Source organism: Hoplias malabaricus, chromosome 3 (assembly GCF_029633855.1).
Source record: "Hoplias malabaricus isolate fHopMal1 chromosome 3, fHopMal1.hap1, whole genome shotgun sequence".
Taxonomy (NCBI): Eukaryota; Metazoa; Chordata; class Actinopteri; order Characiformes; family Erythrinidae; genus Hoplias; species Hoplias malabaricus.
In genome coordinates this window covers 38270441-38293392 of record NC_089802.1, presented here as the reverse complement: position 1 = coordinate 38293392, position 22952 = coordinate 38270441, and the positions used below count along the sequence as shown (strand labels likewise).

Below are 22952 nucleotides of genomic sequence, written 5' to 3'. Positions count from 1 at the left end.
TTAAACTCTGAATCAAACCTGCTCTAAAATGACTCACGACTGAGATTCTCGCAGCAAAATGACTCCTGACTCAAACTAATTCACTGCAGTCTTTGTAAGTCTTTGGCAACAGAAAGTAGATAATATCTAGCAGTGTATCAGAGATTCAGGTGTTGTTTTAGAGAGTCTTTCATGTTTAGAAGAGAATGCGAGTTCGAGTCGGTATGCCTCCTGTCTGCAGTCCGCCAGCACGTACCGTGACCGTGAGGAGTGTTGTTGTTAGAGTACACTGCCCATCGTGTTTACTCGGGTAAATAAATCCTGAGGTAAACACGACTCTTCTTCAGTCGTAAACAGATTAAAGTCTCTCTGCCTGTGTTTTCTGAAACAACCTGTGTCTTCAGTGAGGAGCGAGTCCTTGGAGCGGAGACAGCGTCCATCGCCGTTAGTGACAGGGACAGAATTGAGACACATTCCTCTCTGCTGCAGAGTCTACGTCTAACTTTAATAACCCTCACACTGCTATTTTTCTGTTTCAGCGTCTCACACACACCTCTCCTCCCCAGGGACAAAGCCACTGAGGACACTGAGGACACTCTCAGTCTCGGTCTCGGTGTCCGTTCAGCTGAGATCCACACCACGGGCCTCTCTCCTTATTATTATTCTTCACTGCAGTTACAGCCTCTGCTCTTCTGGGTAGGTCTCAGACAAGACGTAGCAGAACATTGCTGTGAGGATGTGATGGTGTTCGGCCACATCCACATTAGCGAGGTCAGGTGCTGAGGGTAGAGGGTGGAGCTTGGTCACTCCAGAGAACACTGCACTGCGGTGAGTGTTTATACTTGTGTGTTGGTGCGTCTGTGCCACTGTGCAATTACACCACATCACCACTAGGGCTGAATCTCAAACACATTCCTCCACCCTATGTAGTGCACAGTGTAGTGGTGTAGAATTCGTTTTATCATCTGTGAAGTGCACTATATCAGAAGCAGAGGGTTTTTTTGTGTTTGTTTGTTTCTCGAGGTGTCCATATTTTTCCTTTGTTCCACTTTGGTGTATTTGCTCTATGATGTCCAAACCGACGTTTGAGAAGATCTTTGGGGGCAAAAGTGCTGTTGTTCTCTGCTCTTCCCAGGTCCTGGTGAATCAGGTCCTGGTTCTGGAAGCGGGTTCTTGTTTAGTGGCTGTTCTCTCGTGGTTCAGAGCGAGTCGAGTAGGGACTAAACCGTGGCAACGCAACGCAGACGTCCAGCACCAACTCTCCATCTGTAAAATCTCCAGCTGCAGCAGAGATCATGTTTGTTTTTATCCGACTCTCGACGGCAGCTCGTAAAATTACGCCGTGGTTTTTTGAAGAGGTTCAAACGCTCCTTGGATCGGTGGCCGACGAAAGAATCCAGTGAGAGCTGGACGCTGCAACAAGGAAGGAATAAACTCTACTGATCTGTCTGAACTGATGATGGAGCTGTGTTCAGTCCCAAACAACAACAACACGCCAATACACCATGAGTAAACACTGCTTAACGAAACCGTTGTTGTGGTTTCCAAAGCCACGGGGTGTGAGAGCTGTGGGAGCAGAACACCAACCAGGGACCGGGACTGAAAGGCGTGTCGATCCGAGATGAGATGAGTCGCCATTATTTCATGACAGATATACAGTGCATTTTAAATTCATACCCTGTTACTACAACATTCTCTTACACAGTGTGTGCACTGCGAGTGATGTTAAAGAATGATGGCAGAGTGGTGCAACACTTCGTAGTTGGTCTCCACATCCACGTTATACCACGCCTCGCTGGGTCCAGGGTTAGGTTTCTGTTTTCATGTGTTTGTGCTGATCAGGATGGACCTGAGAAAACTGCTGTGACCTGAACAGAGTGAAGGAAACACAGAGCCATTCAGCTACCAGCTTCTCTGTGCAGCGCCAGTCAACAGCGCCCCCTTCTTGCTACACGTGCGTGAGTGGGAAGCCAGTGTCATGAGGTGCTTCACAAGTAAATCACACGACAAGATCTTAGCTTCAAACTGTCCATGCCCCGATTAGTCCACCACACCATGTCCACGACTCGTAGAAAATGTCCACCAAGCAAAAGCCGTCTCTGCTAACATTTCTCCAACTGACAGAGTATTTTTCATGGGAAATCATTTACAGCTCTATCTACAGAGAGAGAGACAGAGAGAGAGAGAGAGAGAGAGAGAGAGAGAGAGTGAGGGGGCATATAGAAAGAGAGAGAGACAGAAATAGACGGAGATAGGCCGTCACCTCCTGTCACTGCCAACCCATCTCTCTCTGTCTGAATCTGATTGGGTTCAGTAGTTCACACACACACACACATACACACATACACACACACACACACTCCAGAGCCCATCTGGCTGCTTTAGCACCTTTTCTGACAGAGCGCTTTCCCCACATTCACCCCACAATCTGACTGATTTAACACGGTCCTGACCAATCATTTAGCTTCACCCTCTCTCTCTCTCTCTCTCTCTCTCTCTGTACTCTGTCTATCTGTGCATCATATCACTCTTTCTCTCTCTACACTATCCCACTCTCTCTCTCTCTCTCTCTCTCTCTCTCTCTCTCTCACACACACACACACACAGGGCTCATAGGGGCAAGTAAACACTGAGTGTCTTAAATGGGGCAGTAGTTACACTATGGAACCTGTGCATTTAAGGTGGAACAACAAACTTGATTATGTCCAAACTTGGCAAATTTGCCTTACCACCTTAAATTAACCTTTAGTTTCAACATGGCGCCTGTGCATTTAATGTGAAATGGTAAATATGTCTTTTAGGACTTTACCAGACCACCTTAAATACAGCTGCAATCTAGTGCCTGTGTATTTAAGGTGGAATGGAAAATGTGTAATGTATTCTTACAAACAGAGCACTAACTTCAATGGTTCCTTACATCAGAACAGGGATCCACTGATAGTGAAGGATTCTGAACATTAAAAATGTTATTTTCAACATTATTAAGTTAAAAGCATTAACTTTGACACCACAAAATAAATAAAGGAACACATAAAGCACGAAAGCGGAGGAGAGAAGCCCCTCTGAGGCAGAGCTGGAGGAATGAGGCAGGGATGTGTAATATCGCTGTAATGATCAGTAAGAGTCGCTGATGAACGTGTGTATTTACTCTCTCTCTCTAATGGAGGCAAATTGCTCCGGCAGTAAAACTGTGGAACATTAATTCAACCCAAGTTCCCGAATGATCTCTTCCTCCATCTCTGCCTCTCTCTCTTTTATCTCTTCTTCTCCCTGAGGATTCTCAGTGCCATTAAACCCTGTCTTAACCATAGAGGATCACTCCCTTAAGTCTGGAGTCGTTCCCCGCCCTAATTCAGAAAATACGTTCACTTTTATTTAATAAAAACAAGGCGAAGAAAGGGTCCCTGCGGTTAAATCACTTGCTTTCCTGAAAATAACATCTTCATCCACTTATTTAGGGCCTATTTTATTGAACCGGCTCATATTTCTCTCGGGTGTAAATTTCGAGTCGGGGCACAGCTATGAGGCAGAGTCTCAGTCGAGTCCAGAGTCAGTCAAAGGACCGTCTGAGTTTGAGATGAGTGTCATGTGAGGATGAGTTTAAATATGAATCATTTATGGAGAGTTTAAATCTGAATCGTGAGTCATTCGTGGAGAGTTTAAATCTGAATCGTGAGTCATTTATAGACCGTTCACAACTAAATCAGAAGTCATTCATGGTGAGTTTAAATCTGAATCATGAGTCATTTATGAAGAGTTTAAAACTGAATTGTGAGTCATTCAAGGAGAGTTTAAATCTGAATCATGAGTCATTTATAGACAGTTCACAACTGAATCAGTTGTCATTCATGGAGAGTTTTAATATGACTCTTGAGTCATTTATGGAGAGTTTAAATCTGAATCTTGATTCATTTATAGACAGTTTAGACTGATTTTAGACAGATAGACTGATTTATGGGCAGTTCACAACTGAATCGGGAGTCATTTATTGAAAGCTTAAATCAGAATTGAGAGTCATTTATGGAGATTTTTAAATCTGATGAGTCAGAGTCACGAGTCATTTCAGGATAGTTAAAGATTGAATAATAATTAATTTATGGAGAGTTCACATATGAATTGAGAATCATTACAGGGTGAGTTTGAGTATAGTTGATGATGAGGATTTAAGGTTGACTCTGATTTGACTCATTCATTTACATGATTTAAATTCCTAATCTTGGGTCATTTAAGGTGGACTTCAAGAGTGAGTCCAGAGTCATTTACAGGACAGTTTATAAATGTGACAAAATTGGCCAAGATTGACCATGAGTTAAGAGTCATTTCAGAGTGACTCCAGGAAGAGTCTTAGGGATTTAGGGATGTGTTAAGAGTCATATAAGGGCCATTCCAAAAATATTTGTGAGTCATTAAAGGCAGAGGTTGGGCAGAATTTAAGAGCCATTTAAGGGGGCACTTACGATGACCCATAAGTCATTTAGGAGGCATTTTCAATCAGAATCATGAGTCATTTTGGGGCAAATATGATTCAGAATTAAATTGTGAGTCATTTAATACTAAATCCAGGACATGAGTCATTTAAGGTAGAGTTTGGGCCTGAGGTGAGAACCATTTAAGGCTGAGTCTGAGATGACCTGCAAGTCATTTAAGGAAGAGATTGAATCTAAATGATGCATCACTTCAGGGCAGATTTGAACCATAATGTAGTTGTGAGTCAAGACTGAATCCTGAGTCGTGAGTCTTTCACTGTTCCCTTAGGAGTGGCTGTTGTGTCTAATTCAGAATCACGATCTCTCCCATTGAACCTTTAGAAACCTGAAGAAAGGGGTCTGTGTGATTTAAGCTCTGCGCTGGTTCCCTCGCAGCCCCCGGCCCGGTGTGCTCACATAAAAAGAACATGCAAATCCATTTTATTTTTGGGCCAGGGGTAAAATTAAGTATCAAAAAGGGAATTATTACCAAAGCCGATGATATTAAAGTGTAATCCCTGCTGCTTTTCGTGGGCAGGAGCTTGGGGAAGTGCCACAGAGATTGAGACCCACATCCTGACACGCCAGAGAGAGCCTGCATTTCTCCGTTTTTTATTCAGAGAACGAGGGATTATGTACGGATGGAGATGTGTATCGGTGATGACATCTGAGGGAAACAGAGCAATGATCTACATTGTTTGTGCGGAGGCAGGATTACAGCATCAGAGCTGAGTGCCTCTAAAAGGATTATAATCTCAGATGGACTGGCATTAAGATTAAGATTAAGATCACTCATCCCTCAGACATGTAAACACACTGAGATTTTAATAGAACCTCTTTCTGATGGTGCTCCATTGTGGCCACTATTAGGTCAGGAAGCATTGAGAGCATTTTCTAGCTTTAAATTTTTAATCTGATGTTATTTCTGTTCAGGAAGTGGGTTGAAATTGCATTTGAATCTATATTTACAAACAATAACTGGGCAATCATTGTTTACATTGCCTCTGCTACAACAGGGGGAGGGGGGGAAACTGGGTCATGTGCAAAGGTTTTACTGGGTACAAACTCTTTATTTACACTCTTATTTGCCTCCTCAAATGCATGCATTGGCATGAATTATAGACATTATAAAGCTGTATAAACATCTACAGCCGTCATATGATACAAATTAAATACAATTTGCTCAGATCCGATCCTTAAATATCAGTTTGAAAAGCACTTAATTTCTTTCACTGAAAATAATGAGCTTGACAAGAACCAGAATGTTTCAGGTTAACTGTGGCAAACTGTTTGCCATTCCACCTTAAATACACAAGTGCATAACATAAGAACATAACAGCTGCTCCACTGACAGTGGTATAACAAATGGGTTTTTAAATCCTGTCTTAAACAAATTCACAATTCCACCTTAAACGAACAGACGTGAGAATGTAATCACTGCTATTCTGAAGGTGGTATGGAAAATGTGTCGTACTCTGATTCCCATTCCACCTTAAATACATTAATGCCTGAATGTAAGTATGACTTGTTTGTAATGTGGTATTGAAGATGTGCTTAGGAAGTCTTTTTTTATAATCAAAGTCATTATTTCACCTTAAATACAAAGGCCCCAAAAACTAACTTTGGTTCCATTTAAGGTGGAAAGTGAAATGTGACTCTGATGAGACTCTTAATTTAATTTGCCATACCACCTTAAATTCAATAGCTACTTCATTCCAGGTGAAGAACATGTGAGGTGGAAAAAGAACATTTGCTCGATTAGGAGAAAAGTTCATAAATTAGATAAAAAAAAACTAGGTTTAATTGTATCTTTTGAGGTATAGTGTATATTCAAGGTTACACCTCCCACCCACCCACCCACACACACACACCCACCCACCAACCCCCAACATAAAAATCCGAAATTTTTTCCATTTTTATATATATATATATTTCATTAAAAAGGGTCCGGACTGAGTGCATTTCACCACAAAGATCTTTTTATTTTTTCACAGTTTTTGAGCTAGAAATGACAATAAAATCAAACTGAAGCAGCTCTATTGTGCACTGTGTCAGGGAACTTCTCTGTAAGAGTCACCTCATGTGACATAATATTTCAACAGGCGTATCAAAGCCGGAATCTAAATGTCCAAAATGTCCAAATAGCAGGCTGCCACGGCCTCATTTCAGTCCATTAAACATCCGCGCTGGTCCACTGGGTGACAAGACATGGCTTTCCTGCACCTGGCGTTCAGCCATTCAGCAAAATCACATGGTTTTTACCTTTTATTTCCACCAGTTTGTAATTGGACTTGGGGCAGTTGAGCGTATTGTGAGTGCAGAAGGACTGAGATGCAGAGAGAGAGCGGCAAAGTGTGTATTTCCAGCTTATTTTTAACCTGGCACGCCCTCAGTCCACTGCTTCGCTCTGCTCAGGGAGAATGTGTCACGACTAAATGACTGGAACTGAGTACCATGAATCCAAAATATCGGGAGGATGTGGAGAAACGTCACATCCACAGCCACAAATTCAAGGATAATTCTATGATAATGAAGTCTTAAAACCATAAATAATAATCCTGTAATAGAAGAAAAATATTGAGTACACAAACCAGGGGGTCAGAGATTAAAAACCGTGATTGTGATTAATCGCAGCTGTTTTATTTACAGGTGTATTTTCCTGAAATAGAGTTAACCATAACAGACACCAGCTACAACCGTTTACTCCCACATACAGTTACAGCACCGAAATACTGACACACATCAGCTACAGCCGTATACTCCCACATACAGTTACAGCACCGAAATACTGACACGCACCAGCTACAGCCGTTTACTCCCACATACAGTTACAGCACCGAAATACTGACACACACCAGCTACAGCCGTTTACTCCTAAATAGAGTTACAGCACCGAAATACTGACACACACCAGCTACAGCCGTTTACTCCTACATACAGTTACAGCACCGGAATACTGACACACACCAGCTACAGCCGTTTACTCCTACATACAGTTACAGCACCAAAATACTGACACACATCAGCTACAGCCGTTTACTCCTACATACAGTAACAGCACCGAAATACTGACACAAACCAGCTACAGCCGTTTACTCCTACATACAGTAACAGCACCGAAATACTGACACACACCAGCTACAGCCATTCACTCCTACATAGTTACAGCAGCGAAATGCTGACACACACCAGCTACAGCCATTTACTCCTACATACAGTTACTGCACAGAAATGCTGACACACACCAGCTACTGCCGTTTACTCCTACATACAGTTACAACACCAGAAATACTGACACACACTCCAGCTACAGCCGTTTACTCCTACATACAGATACTGCACAGAAATACTGACACACACCAGCTACAGCCGTTTACTCCTAAATACAGTTACAGCACTGAAATACTGACACACACCAGCTACAGCCGTTTACTCCTACATACAGTTACAGCACAGAAATACTGACACACACCAGCTACAGCCGTTTACTCCTACATACAGTTACATCAGAGAAATAATGACACACACCAGCTACAGCCGTTTACTCCAACATATAGTTAGAGCACAGAAATACTGACACACACCAGCTACAGCCGTTTACTCCTACATACAGTTACAGCAGCGAAATGCTGACACACACCAGCTACAGCCTTTTACTCCTACATACAGTTACTGCACCAAAATACTAACACACACCAGCTACAGCCGTTTACTCCTACATACAGTTACAGCGCCAAAATACTGACACACACCAGCTACAGCCGTTTACTCCTACATACAGTTACAGCACCAAAATACTAACACACACCAGCTACAGCCGTTTACTCCTACATACAGTTACAGCACCGAAATACTGACACACACCAGCTACAGCCGTTCATAGGCTGACACACACTGACACATACACTCACACCTATGGACAATTTTCTTTTGCCAATCCACCTACCAATGTGTGTTTGGACCATTGGAGGAAACTACAGCACTCAGAAAAAACCCACATAGACACGGATATTTTTGTAATCTCCTGCTCCCTTGAAAATTCTCACAGTTTGATTGTGTCAACAGAGTATTGTTCTCACAACACGAGGGAAACCTCATAAAGATCCACACAAGCACGAACACACACACACACACACACACACACGGGGTAGGCTGCAGGGCATGAGTGTATGAGTGGAAGATTACGTAAGTTGCACATTTACTGGTGAAAAAGTGAGTAAAGGGAACATTCATCACTTTTTAAATTTTGCTCAGAAACTTGTTAAACTCTGAAACTCTGAAACATTTTCATCGTAAAACTGGATTATAGCGCAACATTTCTCTACAGTATTTTATCTGTCGCTGCACAGTGTGTGTCGGTCGTCCTCTAATCCTTCATCAGTGACACAGGACGCTGTCCTGGTCTGGACCTCTTATACAGAATAACTAACTGTGAATAAAATTATGAAAAGTCTGTGGACTGTTGCACAGATCCGTAGATATAGTTTATTTGATTTATTAAGCTTTAATGTATCAGTGCTTCAAATATTTAAGCTTTAATCGTTTATAACTGATATGTTTAATGCTGAAGCAGCAGGATGCAGTGTAATTCTTAATCAAATCTGTTCTAACAAAAGTTTAACAAGTCCAAGAACAAATGACAGTGAGGAAATGACTCTGTTGTTTTGGAAACTGCAGAGAGACTGAGATGTGTACAAGTGTGTGTGAGGGAGGGGGTCAGAGGTGGTGGACCATTCATTCATCTTGAGGGCACAAGTTACATCAGTGTAAATGAGGTCGATGGAAACCAACGCTAGGTTTGTTTAATCCGTGGATTTTCAGACATGCAAAATGACCCAGAAAAGCAGAATGTACTGCAAAATATAAAGAAATGCATAAATAAATTAAAAGCAAAAAACCCAAAAGAAGAAGAGGTGTGAGGGAAAGAACGAGTGGAGGAAGAGTGGAGATGAAAAGAATGAGGACGAAAGAAAAAAGCTTGAGCATGGTATAATATTCACCTTCACTGGGAATGACAAGTATGTAGGGCGTGGTATTTTGTCCCCTACCTATTACCACTAAGACAAGGTTTTACAGTCCAGGACGGCATGCATGAGAAAAAGAAAGAAAGAAAGAAAGAAAGAAAGAAAGAAAGAAAGAAAGAAAGAAAGAAAATAGTCTAAAGAAATACGCTTTCATCTCTCAGTACCTTCAAAACGACTGGATACAGATGTACAGTTATATACTCATATTTACACAGTTATACACACACACCAGCCACAAGTTTAATACCACTGCCAGGTGAAGTGTGTATCTCTGCGGATGTGGTTACAGCGCCGCCTGTCGAAGGGGGACAATGTCAGGCAGCGAGTGAACAGTTAATTCCTGAAGTTGATTTCAGAATCAGGAGAATTTTTCAGTGTGTTTTTGTAGTCTTATAAACAACACTCTTCTTTATGTTACTAGCGTGCAGTGCTCAACACCAAGCTCAGATTACGCTGAACATTCCTCCTGCTTTCAACATCAGCTTCAAGACCTGACCGTTCACTCACAGCCTGATCTAGCCCCCTACGCCCTCAACAGGGGGCGCTGTAACCAGATCAGTGTTACTCATTTCACCAGGCAGGGGTTGCCCATTTTGTGGCTAATGTGTGTGTATATACAGAGGCTATGTGTGGTCATAAAGTCTGGATCAAAGTTAATCCACTCTTATTACTGTGTCCTAACATGTGATGACCATGAGGAGGAAATGTGCACTGGGTCAGAAACCTCAGTATCGTCTGCTGACCGTGAGTGGGTGATTACATGAGGGAAATAAAATAAAATGAGCGGAAATGAAATAAATAAAAAAATTTAATGTGTTTCAGCTTTGTTTTAAAGGCATGACGTTTTAGTCCAAAACTAGGAGCAGTGCAAAAGTCAGAGACCTCCCTATTTAGTGTTTGAACTGTAACTCAGTTTCCAGTCATTAAAGAGTTAATGACCCCTGAATGCTCTGATGTGAGTGAAGGTCATGTTCAGACTCAGTCATGAAGTGTTGTGGGTGGGTTCTTTACTCAGAGGCTCTCAGAGAAACACCAGAGGAAATAGAGAGGGGGGCTTTTTCGATTGTAGCCACCAGCGTAAACACATGGTGCTGTCAGTGTAGGGAGACAGCCTACATCCTAGTTTAGATGGGAACCAAGGCTATGTCATCAGTAGGGGGCACTGTGGGGGTACGGTTCCAGCATCACTGTGTCTGAATTCAGAGCTAAATGAATTGAATCAGGACAGACTCATGGTTTATCCACTGTTTACAGCGCAGTCAGCTCTTTCTGGAGCTTCGTTATCTCGACTCGCCCACGGACACTGTCACGGTTCATACCGAGGAACCAGCTCTTCTTTGGTTCTCGGTGGGACTTCATTAATGTGATTCACACAGTGATTTATGTTGGTGGAAATTTGCCAAACTTTTACGAAATTTGGCTCACTAATAGGCACCGAAAAGAGCCGTGTGGACCTCAGGACCCTTGCCATGGCTGCAGACAGAGGGTTTGCCGCTGGAGCAGGGATCCCATGGTCTGTGGGGTTCTCCACATCTGGCACTGGAGAAGGATTTGGAGGAGAACAAGCAGGATGGGTAGGAGGACTACACCACACCACACTTTCTCAGAGCAACTCCCTGGGCTAGGCACCTCTCGCTCAGCTGCAGACATCCATCCATACTTATTGATGGTGCACAGGAATTCTTCAGAAAGCAAGAAAGGACACAGGAACTAAATGTAATGGCTTTATTTGTGGGTTCACAGTGTCCACGGTTTGTCTTCTTCACAGCATCCATTCTCTTCAGGAGATGTACTTTCAGTTCCTCAGTCTAATCTCCAGCCACGTTCAGTTCTACAGGTAAAGGAATGCACTTACACAATCGTGTTAATCCAAAACCAGTTAGTGATGCTGAGTTCTGAGCAGCTTCTACATCTTTCTACTTCTTTTGAGTCTGTTTTCTTCTCACTGTTGGGGGTTTCTTCTTCTATCCAGCTCCACGTCCCCCACATCCTTCCAGACCCATAGATCTGGAGTGTAGATGTTCGGGAGCTGGATGTTCTCCTCTCTCAAAGATGGATGATGTAATTGCTGTGGATCTCATGGGGAGACACACCAGGGTCTTGTGCAGCTGTTATGAGTCCAGTTCTCAGCCGGATTAACGAGAGTCTGATCTCATTATAAACAGCTACTGAAGTAGATTGGGATCTTGTAGCAAATGGATTTGACTGGATACAAAATAAACAGAGTGGTCTCTGAATTTTGCACAGCTTAAAAACTGCAGGCAACTGAAGATACAGTGTTGTTTTTAGATGTGCAATCAGTTGTTTTTGCCACTGGTGCTCTTTCTTCTTTTAAACAGATGTTAAACTGACACCTAGTGGCCTGGATGTGTCTGTACAAGATCTGTTTGTGGGTGACCCACTCTATGGAGAATAAACCGGCTCATTCAGAAACAACAATGGGGTCTGCTTCTTCCTCTCTATATGCTTTAAAAAATAAATAATAACATTTATAAACACTGCTATTTTCTGTTGGACTGCACCTTTACAGTTTAGTCCACAGGTTTTAAAAGCGAGTTTAGTCCAAAACAGAAACATAAACCCAAACATATCTCAGTGAGAACCCAATTCAGAATGGAGAGAATGAAAAAAATGAAAGAACAAATTGAAATGAAATGAAATGATTGGAAAATTAATGAATGCATATTTAAAAAACAACAAACAAACAACAAACACACAAATCATAAACAGTGGACATAACAATAAGCTGCTGATTAAAATGAATGAGCAGCAAATTAAAAACAAAAAGAGGAAAGCAAATCATAATAAAACGTAATGACTTCTATTTTGACGTGCTTTAAGTGATGGAGAGTCAGTTATTTGACTGATCTTAACTTCAATGGTGTAAAACTTAAAGTAAAACACATCAGATTAAAAATAAGCAGAGAAACAATTAACAGGAGGCTGGAGAGTTTGCAGATAAACTAAAGTTGAAAATAAAGTCAGACATAAATATGTATTCAATTTGTTTAATTAAAAAAATGATATGCTTTGATATTTCAACAATTAAATAATTAATAAAACAGCTTTCTCCAGCCAAAAGGCCACAGCTGTGCTCAGCACGTCTAACGCCATGGACTGGCATCCACTAATGGACCATGACATGAAGCTCTACGGCTAAACATCACCTCACTAAACTGATGCACAAATCATCATTCCTCATTTCTCAAACAGCTGAAAGAGATGAGAGAGTGAAAAAGGGGCTCATACCTTTGGTGGCCAGGCGCACACAGTTGATTTTGGTTTCCTGGAGGAAGAAAAGAAGAGTTAGTGTGTTTTATTTATCGCTCTAACCACCCGGACCTCCTCATATAAACATGAACAAGGGTTAGTGGAGGTCCGGGTCTAAGCCTCAAACTCCATAACATCAGGCCAACACATCTGGGAGCTCTGGATTCTAATTTCCCCACCCCTTTTTAGAGGGAAACAAATGATAATCAATAGACATTAAATAGTAGGTATACCCCCCTCTTCTCCACAGTGGAACACAGTTCTGTTTCTTAATGAAACCCCACGAGCCCCACAGCAGTATTCTCCCCCTGTGTAAACAGCCCTGTTCAGAACGCCCGCTTTCAGCACCTGTTCCTTTAAATCATAATGAGCCGCTCGCTGTTCACCCCGACCCCGAGCACACAGCAGTGAGGGCAACCACCTGCAATACCATAGCTACCTCATGTTATAGCATAGCAAACACCTGATATTCCATAGCTACCACCTGGAATACCAATGCCAACAGTTGAAATACCATAGGAATCAAGGAATAGCATAGCAACAACCTGGAATGCCATAGCAACCAGCCTAGCATCCACCCAACAAACCCCTTAGTGACACCACACTAGCCTATTAACAATACATTAGCAACCACTTGCAATAACACAGTAACTGCCATATCACATCAACAGCAACCACCAAGGGACACTTGGTGCAACTGCATAGCACCTACTTAGCAACACTTTAACAAACATCTGGGACACCAAAGAAACCACATGAAAAAAGCATTAAAAAAACATATTAACCTCTGTATCTGAAATACAATAGTGATCCCCTTAGCAACCACCTGGAAAACCATAAGAGACACCTTCATAACATCATAGCACCCACAAACTGCACAACCATTAAATTTTGTATTTGGGGAATGCAGTTTTCTGCTCCTGTCTACAACCTAAAGTTTTAATCCAGAACTCAAAAACAAGAGAACCAAGACGGGTTAAAGAACCAGGACATGATCCATGTATAGAACCCCTGTAAGAGTCTAAGTGTAATTTCAGTAAAACTATAATTTAGGATGTAGGATGGATGTTCTGTTGGTCTGGATAAGGTCTAATATTAATTTGTCGTAGGGTCCCAGTGGACATCTAACCTGCTGTGGAGCTTTATTACGTACACATTCTTGAAAACATCCTGTCCAAAAGGTGTTCCTGAGAACGCAACACTGCTCTGAGAAGCAGCCGGTGTGTGTTTGTCTGCGGTAGAGAACAGAGTGGTGTTGTTGTGACATTTCCAGACTCTGAGACGATCGCTTCCTGCCCGCGTCGCTCGTGTTTATCTGTTTACTCTATTGTTTTCTTCCCGTTCCTCATCAGTGTGATAGGATTATGACGATGCTCTCTTTGTTGCGTCTGAACACAGAAATCACAGCTCCATTATCATCTGCTAAAATGACACACAGCACGGAGAACTAGGGACACGCTAACTGATTAGCGACTACGGTTATAGTCATAATCAATACCAGCCGTCAATCATAACTGATCTGCTAATCAGTTCTCTGTCGTCTTATCAATTCTCTGCTGAGATGAACTATTCATTCTCAATCTTATTGTCTACAGTTATTCATGCCGTAGGCACCATTTAAGGTGGAACAGAGACACCAGCATGTATCTGCTGCATGATTTAAGGTGTAATAGAGGCACCATAATTAAACAACTGCATATTTTAATGTGGAACCAGGCCCCCAAAATGAGACTGCTCTGATCAGGGGGATACAACTGAAACTGTTGCAAAATTTAAGGTGGAATGCATCAGAACATAACCTTTGAACTGATGTACCATTTAAAATGGAACAGAGATATCCAGATCTCACTGCTTCATGATTTAAGGTGGAACAGAGACATCCAGATCTCACTGCTTCATGATTTAATGTGGAACAGAGACATCTAGATCTCACTGCTTTATGATTTAAGGTGGAACAGAGACATCCAGATCTCACTCCTTCATGATTTAAGGTGGAACAGAGACAACAAAATGTAAGAGCTGCACCATTCAATGTACATCTGAATGTAAATATTATACAATTTAATGTGGAACGGGAGCATCAGGATGGTATAGAGATGCCAGAATATAACTGCTGCCCTTTTTCAAGTGGACAGAAGGCACCATAAAGTAAATATAGCTTGATTTAAGGTGGAACAGAGACAGTGGAATATAAGTGCAGCTACATCTAAGACTATAACTGATGCCCCTATTTAAGATGGAACAGAGGCACTGCATTGGAATTGTTGTGTCATACAACACAATTCAACCTATGCAGTGACACAGAACAATGAATATCTGTGATTCCGTCATCACAAATCTCAGCTGTGTTAATGATAAAATATAACTAAGGTTTGAAACGTTAGAGGATGTAATGTCCCGGCATTATCCTCATGTTCACCTGTCCTAGCACTGACAGGACTGTAAACGTGGCTGTTGATCCGAGCTGGTCAAACTCTGTGCTGCAGGCTGATCTTACTCCTGTACACACAGCCGTCAACAGACTGCGGTAGAGAATTTAAGACATGCTCATGATGAAAGAATCCACAGCTCTATAATCATCTACTAAAACAGGCACACAGCACTGGGAGATGGGTACACGCTAGCTGATTAGCTTCTTCATCTTTAGGGGCAATCAATAGCAGCCAGCAGCACTCCCCGTGATTCATTTAAATGAACCTGTTTATTGATCGATTAGTGTCCACTGTAGAGACCTCTGGAACAACAGCAAAACAAACACAAACAAAGCCGTGGGTCAATCCATAAAAATACAACCTGTGAATTGTAAAATCATAATGTTGCACTGATGGCATTTAAAGGAAACAGATGAACTGATTAGGAAAGAGAATGAGAAATTGATTCTGAGATGAAACACTGATGAAGGACGGATGAAAGCTCAGAGGAAAACGCTTCTCTCAGAAAAGCAGAATAAACACTCATCTGACTACAATGCGCTCCTAAAAGTCCTGAAATTAACGTTCAACATGTAGAAAGACAGATGTGAGTTTATTGTGATGTGAGAAACTGGGAGGCCTTGCCCTTAAGCGAGGGAATGCCTTTATGATTCTATGGAACACAATCTCTCAATCCCAAGAGGCCACTTTTGACTCAAGAGGTCCTCCAAACACCTACCAGCCAATGTCCTAAACACACTCCCCAGTGCAACATTTAAGGTAGAATGAAGGCATCAGAAAAAACTAACGTCTATAGAATTTAAGGCGGAATGGCAGCACCAGGATTGAACGGAGAGGCACCATGGAGAAAATAGAATATAGACAATAGAATGGAACTGCTGCCATATTTTAGATGGAAGTCATTGTTGTGTGATTTATGTCTCACCTTTTATAATAGGTTCTAATGTTAACTCTTTCTCTCTCTCTTTCTCTCTCTCTCTGTCTCTCTCTCTATCTATCTCTCCCTCTCTCTGTCTCTGTCTATCTGCCTCTCTCTCTCTCTCTCACTTTCTCTCTCTCTTTCTCACTCTCTCTGTCTCTCTCTTTCTCTCTGTCTGTCTGTCTCTCTCTCTGTCTGTCTGTTTGTCTCTCTCTCTCTGTCTGTCTGTCTGTCTCTCTCTCTCACTTTCTCTCTCTGTCTGTCTGTCTGTCTGTCTGTCTCTCTCTCTCTCTCTCTCTTTACGTCTGTCTGTGTCTGTCTGTCTCTCTCTCTCTGTCTGTCTGTCTGTCTTTCTGCCTGTCTGTCTGTCTGTCTCTCTCTCTCTCTCTCTCTCTCTCTCTCTCTCTCTCTCTCTCTCTCTCTCTAACAGCTGACAGTGATGAATTGAGGGCCTGTTTGCTGCTGTCAGTGTGAGTTGTGGACTGAGTTAAAGAGCCGGAGAATGTCACACAGAGCTGAGGAGGATCAATCAAAACGACGGTCGTTCACCAATTCTCCGTCCCCCTCTGACCCTCCCCTGACCCGTGACCCCGGGCTGTCAGCGGACTGAAAAACACTGGACATCAGCTGGAAACAGGCCCTGAACTGGATGCTGTAATCTGTGCTGTGTTAATTCTCCTGAAGCTTTACTTAACGACAAAAGAACAAAGAAAACATTTCCAAATGGTCTGTGAACAACTCGGCGCCTGCAGCTCGCTCCACAAAAGTGGAGACGGAGGTGAGTTCTGCGCTGAGCTCCGTCCCCTTTCCTTTGCTGACGCTGTGGGAGCATTTGGGAACTGAGGAGACTCAGCGCTACAGGTTTGTGAGTGGAGATCTCTCTCAATACGAGACTTCAGCTGCTCAGCTGTTGTTTGACAGTAGCACCTACGCAAGCATCTATTATTACCCTTTTGTGCTATAGATGTTTTTATTTTTAAGCCGCAGTGTTCATTTAATCATCATAAGCCTTCCATTCTGCTGGTCACATATCCGCCTCTTCTCCACAGTGGAACACAGTTCTGTTTCTTAGTGAAACGTCTGTGACCTGTTTGGTCCAAACCCCACGAGCCCCACAGCAGTGTTCTCCCCCTGTGTAAACAGCCCTGTTCAGCACGCTTTCAGCACCTGTTCCTTTAAATGATAATGAGCCGCTCGCTGTTCACCCCGACCCCGAGCGCACAGCAGTGAGGAGCGAGGAGCAGAAGCTCTGGGTTTTTAGCCGTTTTCACTCTGTTCTCTTTCTTCTCCGTTTTTACTCACTGCTCTTATTTCTCCGCAGTCGTTGTGTCTGTTTTGCTGAGTTTAACCTCGTCTTTGTGCTCTCACATAAACACGGGTCCAGCACTGTGATTGGACAGACTCAGACGAGGGGGCGGGGCCATTCTAAAGTCTCTGCACTTGATGTCAGAAGCAGAGCAGAATCAGAGCGACTCGTTTTTATCCTGTGTCTCTGACTCAGGCAGCGCACAGTAAACTGACTGGAGTCTTGTTTCACAGTGTGTGGGTTGGTGGACTCCAGATTCACACATTAATGAGAACACACACTATAGATTACTTCATATGTCTCTTTTAATAGTGATTTCCCTGCTGCCTTGTTGCCAGTGCTGAGTCCAACCATGTTTAAACTGTGATGTTAAAGACGTTCTAGATAGTTCCAGCCTCCGCAGGTCTCACATGAGAAGGGTTCTGAGCCAAAGGATAAGCTGCAGCTCGAGGCTAAATGTCAGAAAAAGGTGGGAGACATCCAGAGTCCTTTCTCCTCCTCCACGCGGCTGAGAAAATCAAGAAAAATAAAGTAATTCAGCTCATCTCCAGCGGCCCATTGTGTCCTGACCCTGCCGCCACCCCTCACCTCCCGAGATAGAGACAATCTTCTCCCAGAGTCATCTCCTAAAGCTTCAAACACACACACACATTTCTCTTTCATTTCTGCTTTCTGTTAGGTTTTACTGCTCTTAACACACTCTCACGTTTCCTCTTCCTCACGTTTCCTCAGCTGCTCCTCCATCGCTCTTTAAACTCACAGTCGCTAGCTTCTGAAATTCCACATCTCCTCGCCCTGATTCCCTCAGACTCAGCACATGATCTTTATGGCTTGGTTTCTGATGTAAATGATCTCTCAGAGATGAGCCACGTGTGGAGCCGAGTCACAGGAGCTGAGCTCAAACAGAGAAATGTGGCTCCGAAAATCACAGGCTTTAAACATCCCCACCTCTCGAGATATGCCTTCCACAGCCCTCTCTCTCTCTCTCTCTCTCTCTCTCTCTCTCTGTCTCTCTCTCTCCCTCTCTCTCCCTCTCTCCCCTCTCTCTGTCTCTCTCTCTCTCTCTCTCTCTCTCTCTCTCTCTCTCTCTCTCTCTTCATTGCATACACCTTGAATCCAAACCTTGTCTTCAGTAATAACTGAAAAAAACCAGCCATTTCTGCAGGCCCCCTAGTGGATATCCAACCAGCAGAACTGAAACAGAATCTGTGTAGAGCTGCTAGTGAGCAATAAGAAGTGAAATGTGGGGGAGAGAGGCAGCAATTTCCACATCTGTGCATGAAAACACTTCTCATATACAAAGCCGATTCATACAACAGAACTTCTGCAACTGAACCTGAACTTCTGTTCCTGAACCTTAGCCTTATCCTCAACACAGCACACAGCACATCTGCACAACCTCTGGATCCCAGCTGTGCCTTTGGGGGTTACTGCACATTTTGATGCACGATTACTGCATAGTTTTGACATTTAACAAGTGAACACATCAATTAACAGGTCACTGAGTGAACTGCAGAAACACACACTTGACAGGGCACCACACACTCACCCAGTCGCGCACACACACACACACACACATTTATTTTAACAGGTATAGCCAAAATTTTGCACACACCAATGTCGGTAATTCATTCATCTTCTGTAAGCATTTCATCCTGATCAGTGCCTACCCAGTATCGTTGGGTGAAATGCTCTTGACAATGCACCACACACTCACCCAGTCACTCACACACTCACACATTGACTAAGTCATACACACACTCACCCAGTCACTCACACACTCACACATTCACTCAGTCATAAACACGCTCACTCAGTCACACACACACTTACACCTGTGGATATTTTCACACACTCACCCAGTCACTCACACACTCAGTCAGTCACACACACACTCACTCAGTCACACACAAACTCACACCTGTGGATATTTTCACACACGTACCCAGTCACACACTTACCCAGTCACTCACACACTCACCTAGACACTCACACACTTACCCCACACACTCACCCGGTCACTCATACACTCAACCAGTCACTCACACATGCATCTGTGGACAGTTTCACACACTCACCAAATCACTCACACACTCATCCAGTCACTCACACACACCCAGTCCCTCACACACTCATCCAGTCACTCACACACACACAGTCACTCAAACACTCACCCAGTCACTCACACACACACCCAGTCACTCACACACACACCCAGTCACTCACACACACACATCTGTGGACAGTTTCACACACTCACCCAGTCACTCACACACTCATCCAGTCACTCACACACACCCAGTCACTCACACACACACACACACAGGCAGACACACACACACCCAGTCTATCACACACACACCCAGTCACTCACACAGTCACTCACACACTCACCCAGTCACTCACACACTCATTCAATAACTCACACACACCCAGTCACTCACACAATCATCCAGTCATTCACACACACTCAGTCACTCACACACACACCCAGTCACTCACACACTCATCCAATCACTCACACAGTCACTCACACTCTCACCCAGTCACTCACAGTCATTCACACACTCACCCAGTCACTCACACACACCCAGTCACTCTTACACTTACCCAGTCACTCACATACTCATCCAGTCACTCACACAGTCACTCACACTCTCACCCAGTCACTCACAGTCATTCACACACTCACCCAGTCACTCACACACACACCCAGTCACTCTTACACTCACCCAGTCACTCACACACTCATCCAGTCACTCACACACACACCCAGTCACTCACACACACACACAGTCAATCTTACACTCACCCAGTCACTCACACACTCATCCAGTCACTCACACAATCACTCACACTCTCACCCAGTCACGCACACTCTCACCCAGTCACTCACACAGTCACTCACACACACACTCACCCAGTCACTCACACAGTCACTCACACACTCACCCAGTCACTTACACACTCACCCAGTCACTCACACACTCACCCAGTCACACACACACTCACCCAGTCACTCATACACTCACCCAGTCACTCACACACTCACTCAGTCACTCACACACTCACCCAGTCACTCACACACTCACACCTGTGGATATTTTCACACAGTCACTCACACACTCACACAATCACCCAGTCACTCACACACTCACGTGTGGCAGGTTCTCTGCTCTGATCTGAAGTTCTGAAACAGCTGAGAAACACAGACGACAAAAAGCAAACCCTGAACATGATCATAATGAGGGTAAACACCTGCCAAACCGGAAAGAACTACAATCCATTTCTCTCCTATACTTTGGGAAATTGAGGATCACATCAACAGCGGCACGGTTTCACCCCGAGGGGCTCTAGCGTGCGCTAAAGGTGGAATACAGTCTGAAACGAAACCTCAAAATCCATATTTTATGCATGAGTCTGGGATGAAATTATGGGGTCACGGTTGGGGCTCGCGTCTGAGAGCGAACCAAACCCAGATTGAATTGAACAAGATCCAATCAAATCAGGAGAGCGCTCAGCGGCAGCTGGAGCGCCGTGCCACAGCAGACCCCAACACATCAGGCTCCGTCTACAGACCTCAGAGAGGTTCATAACACCTACAGAACAGTGCCGTGACACACTGCTACCACCCTCCCACACTGCAGGACTGATACACTGTAGTAATAAAGTAAACCAATCAGGCTGGACTTAAAGGTGGCCTTCGCAATTTTAATCAATAAACCCTGTGTATAAATCTCTGAGTGTGTCTCCCTTCCATGTGCTGCTCTACAGTCGGTTTGCTCTGAAAACCGCTCTAATGTGTTTACGAAGCCCCAGTGTCTGTAAATGGGTAAAAAAACAAAGTGTCTGGGTCCGGTGCTAGGCTTTCTCTCTCTCTGTTCATGGCAGAGAAATGCCATCTGGAGGTTTTTAGACAACGGAGAGACTCCAAACGCTGAAAAGCACCAACCGAGATGAGGCTGTTGCTCTATTCCTGCTCCATAGGGGGGTAACACTGACTTATTTTTGCTGTTACAGTTACATTACTTAAGGTGGAACTGACTCTAAATTCAGGAGAGTGCTAACTGCATGAAAGTAAACACAGAGCGAAAGTGCTACAAAACTAAACAGCTCACACAACACACTGTTCCACCTTAAATGATTCAGAGCTTCTAATGTAAATAAACAAAGAGAACAGTGTTTCCACACAACTGCACACATTCCCATTGACGTCACAGAGCACATATTTTCCTCTAAGACCACCCCCAGTGTTCATACAAGGCTTATAAGTCAAATCAGCACTCCTTCATTATTTGTAAGAGCTGATGTTCATGAGTCTCCGGCAACGCTAACTCAACATTTAACCCTAATCCTAACTCAACATTTAACCCTAATCCTAACTCTACATTTAACTCTAATCCTAACTCTACATTTAACTGTGTGTCCATCTATGTTCTTTTGAAACTGACTAATGGACACTCAGGAAATCACTAAGGACGTACCCCTCAGGTCAGACACACTCCATGCTTCATTCAGTCAACAACAGAGATTTGACATGAATCACACAAAGTTTATAGATGCTTAAGTTGCTACAACTGCTTTGGAAAGCAACTACAGAAATAGTGTACATTTCATTTAGATATTTATTGAACAGTTATACACTATTTTCATCATATATTCCACTACTTTTATGGCACTAATGCTCTGGTAAACACACGTAATGCACCAAAACAGTTCATCCACACGAGTAAAGTTCATTTATCATGAGAGATATGAAGATTCGCTAAAATCAGACTTCGTTTGTTAGGTTTGGGGCCAGATTGCATCGTCACGCCGCGCTGAGAGTCACATGGGTCTCATTTATAGAGAGATGAGATTGTTCTGAATATTTTGATATAAAATGTGAGTGTTTACGCAACAACACTCGTGTGCTATAAGGTGAGGACAGAGTCCCAAAGATCAGAGCATCAGCTCCTATATCTCACTTTATAATGACGAACCTCAAGTGTTTTAATGTGATTTTACCACAGATATATTGTCGCTGTTTACTGCTACATTTTAACACAAAGAAGAACATAAAAACATATATGATTTGTTTAACATCCTTCCGCAGGGTAAAATAGTTCCATTCCTCCACAAGTTCTTTTCTGCCCCTTTTCCACCAAACTATCACACTGTTTCCGCTCAGGACTTTTGGACCTTGGTGCTCTCCCCATGTTTCTGCTGGTTCTGATGGGAACCAAGGCTGTGTCCCTTCTCAGAGCTGCTGCCCATTTTAACAAGACACTGCCAGAGCCACAGATAAATGAACAGAGACAGGAAAGAGTGATGGTTAATCCACTGTTTACAGTGGGTTCAGATCAGAGTGAGATATGACATGTGTACATAATGCAGACCTTTTCTCTTTTAGTTCTGAGGGAGTATTCTGCACTGTCAGAACTGTCTCTGTGGTGGAACCCTCAGTGGAACACATACTGTAACTTTAATCAGAGAACAGAAGTGTACCTTACTCTATATTAACTGTGGATGTTAAAGTCGTGTTGATGTCATTCGCCCCGTTTTATCTCCAGGACT

The 22952-nt window shown here is 43.3% G+C and overlaps 1 protein-coding gene across 1 annotated transcript in view; it reads right to left on the bottom strand.

The window, feature by feature from the left end:
• Positions 1-22952, bottom strand: part of ptprt (protein tyrosine phosphatase receptor type T) — a 268021-nt gene that overhangs the window by 44572 nt on the left and 200497 nt on the right. Inside the window, exons 13-14 of the mRNA XM_066663982.1 lie at positions 12719-12755; positions 9446-9502 (exon numbers count right to left, since the gene is read on the bottom strand). Coding sequence (XP_066520079.1) covers positions 9446-9502; positions 12719-12755 — 94 coding nt within the window. The remainder of the gene's footprint in view (positions 1-9445; positions 9503-12718; positions 12756-22952) is intronic.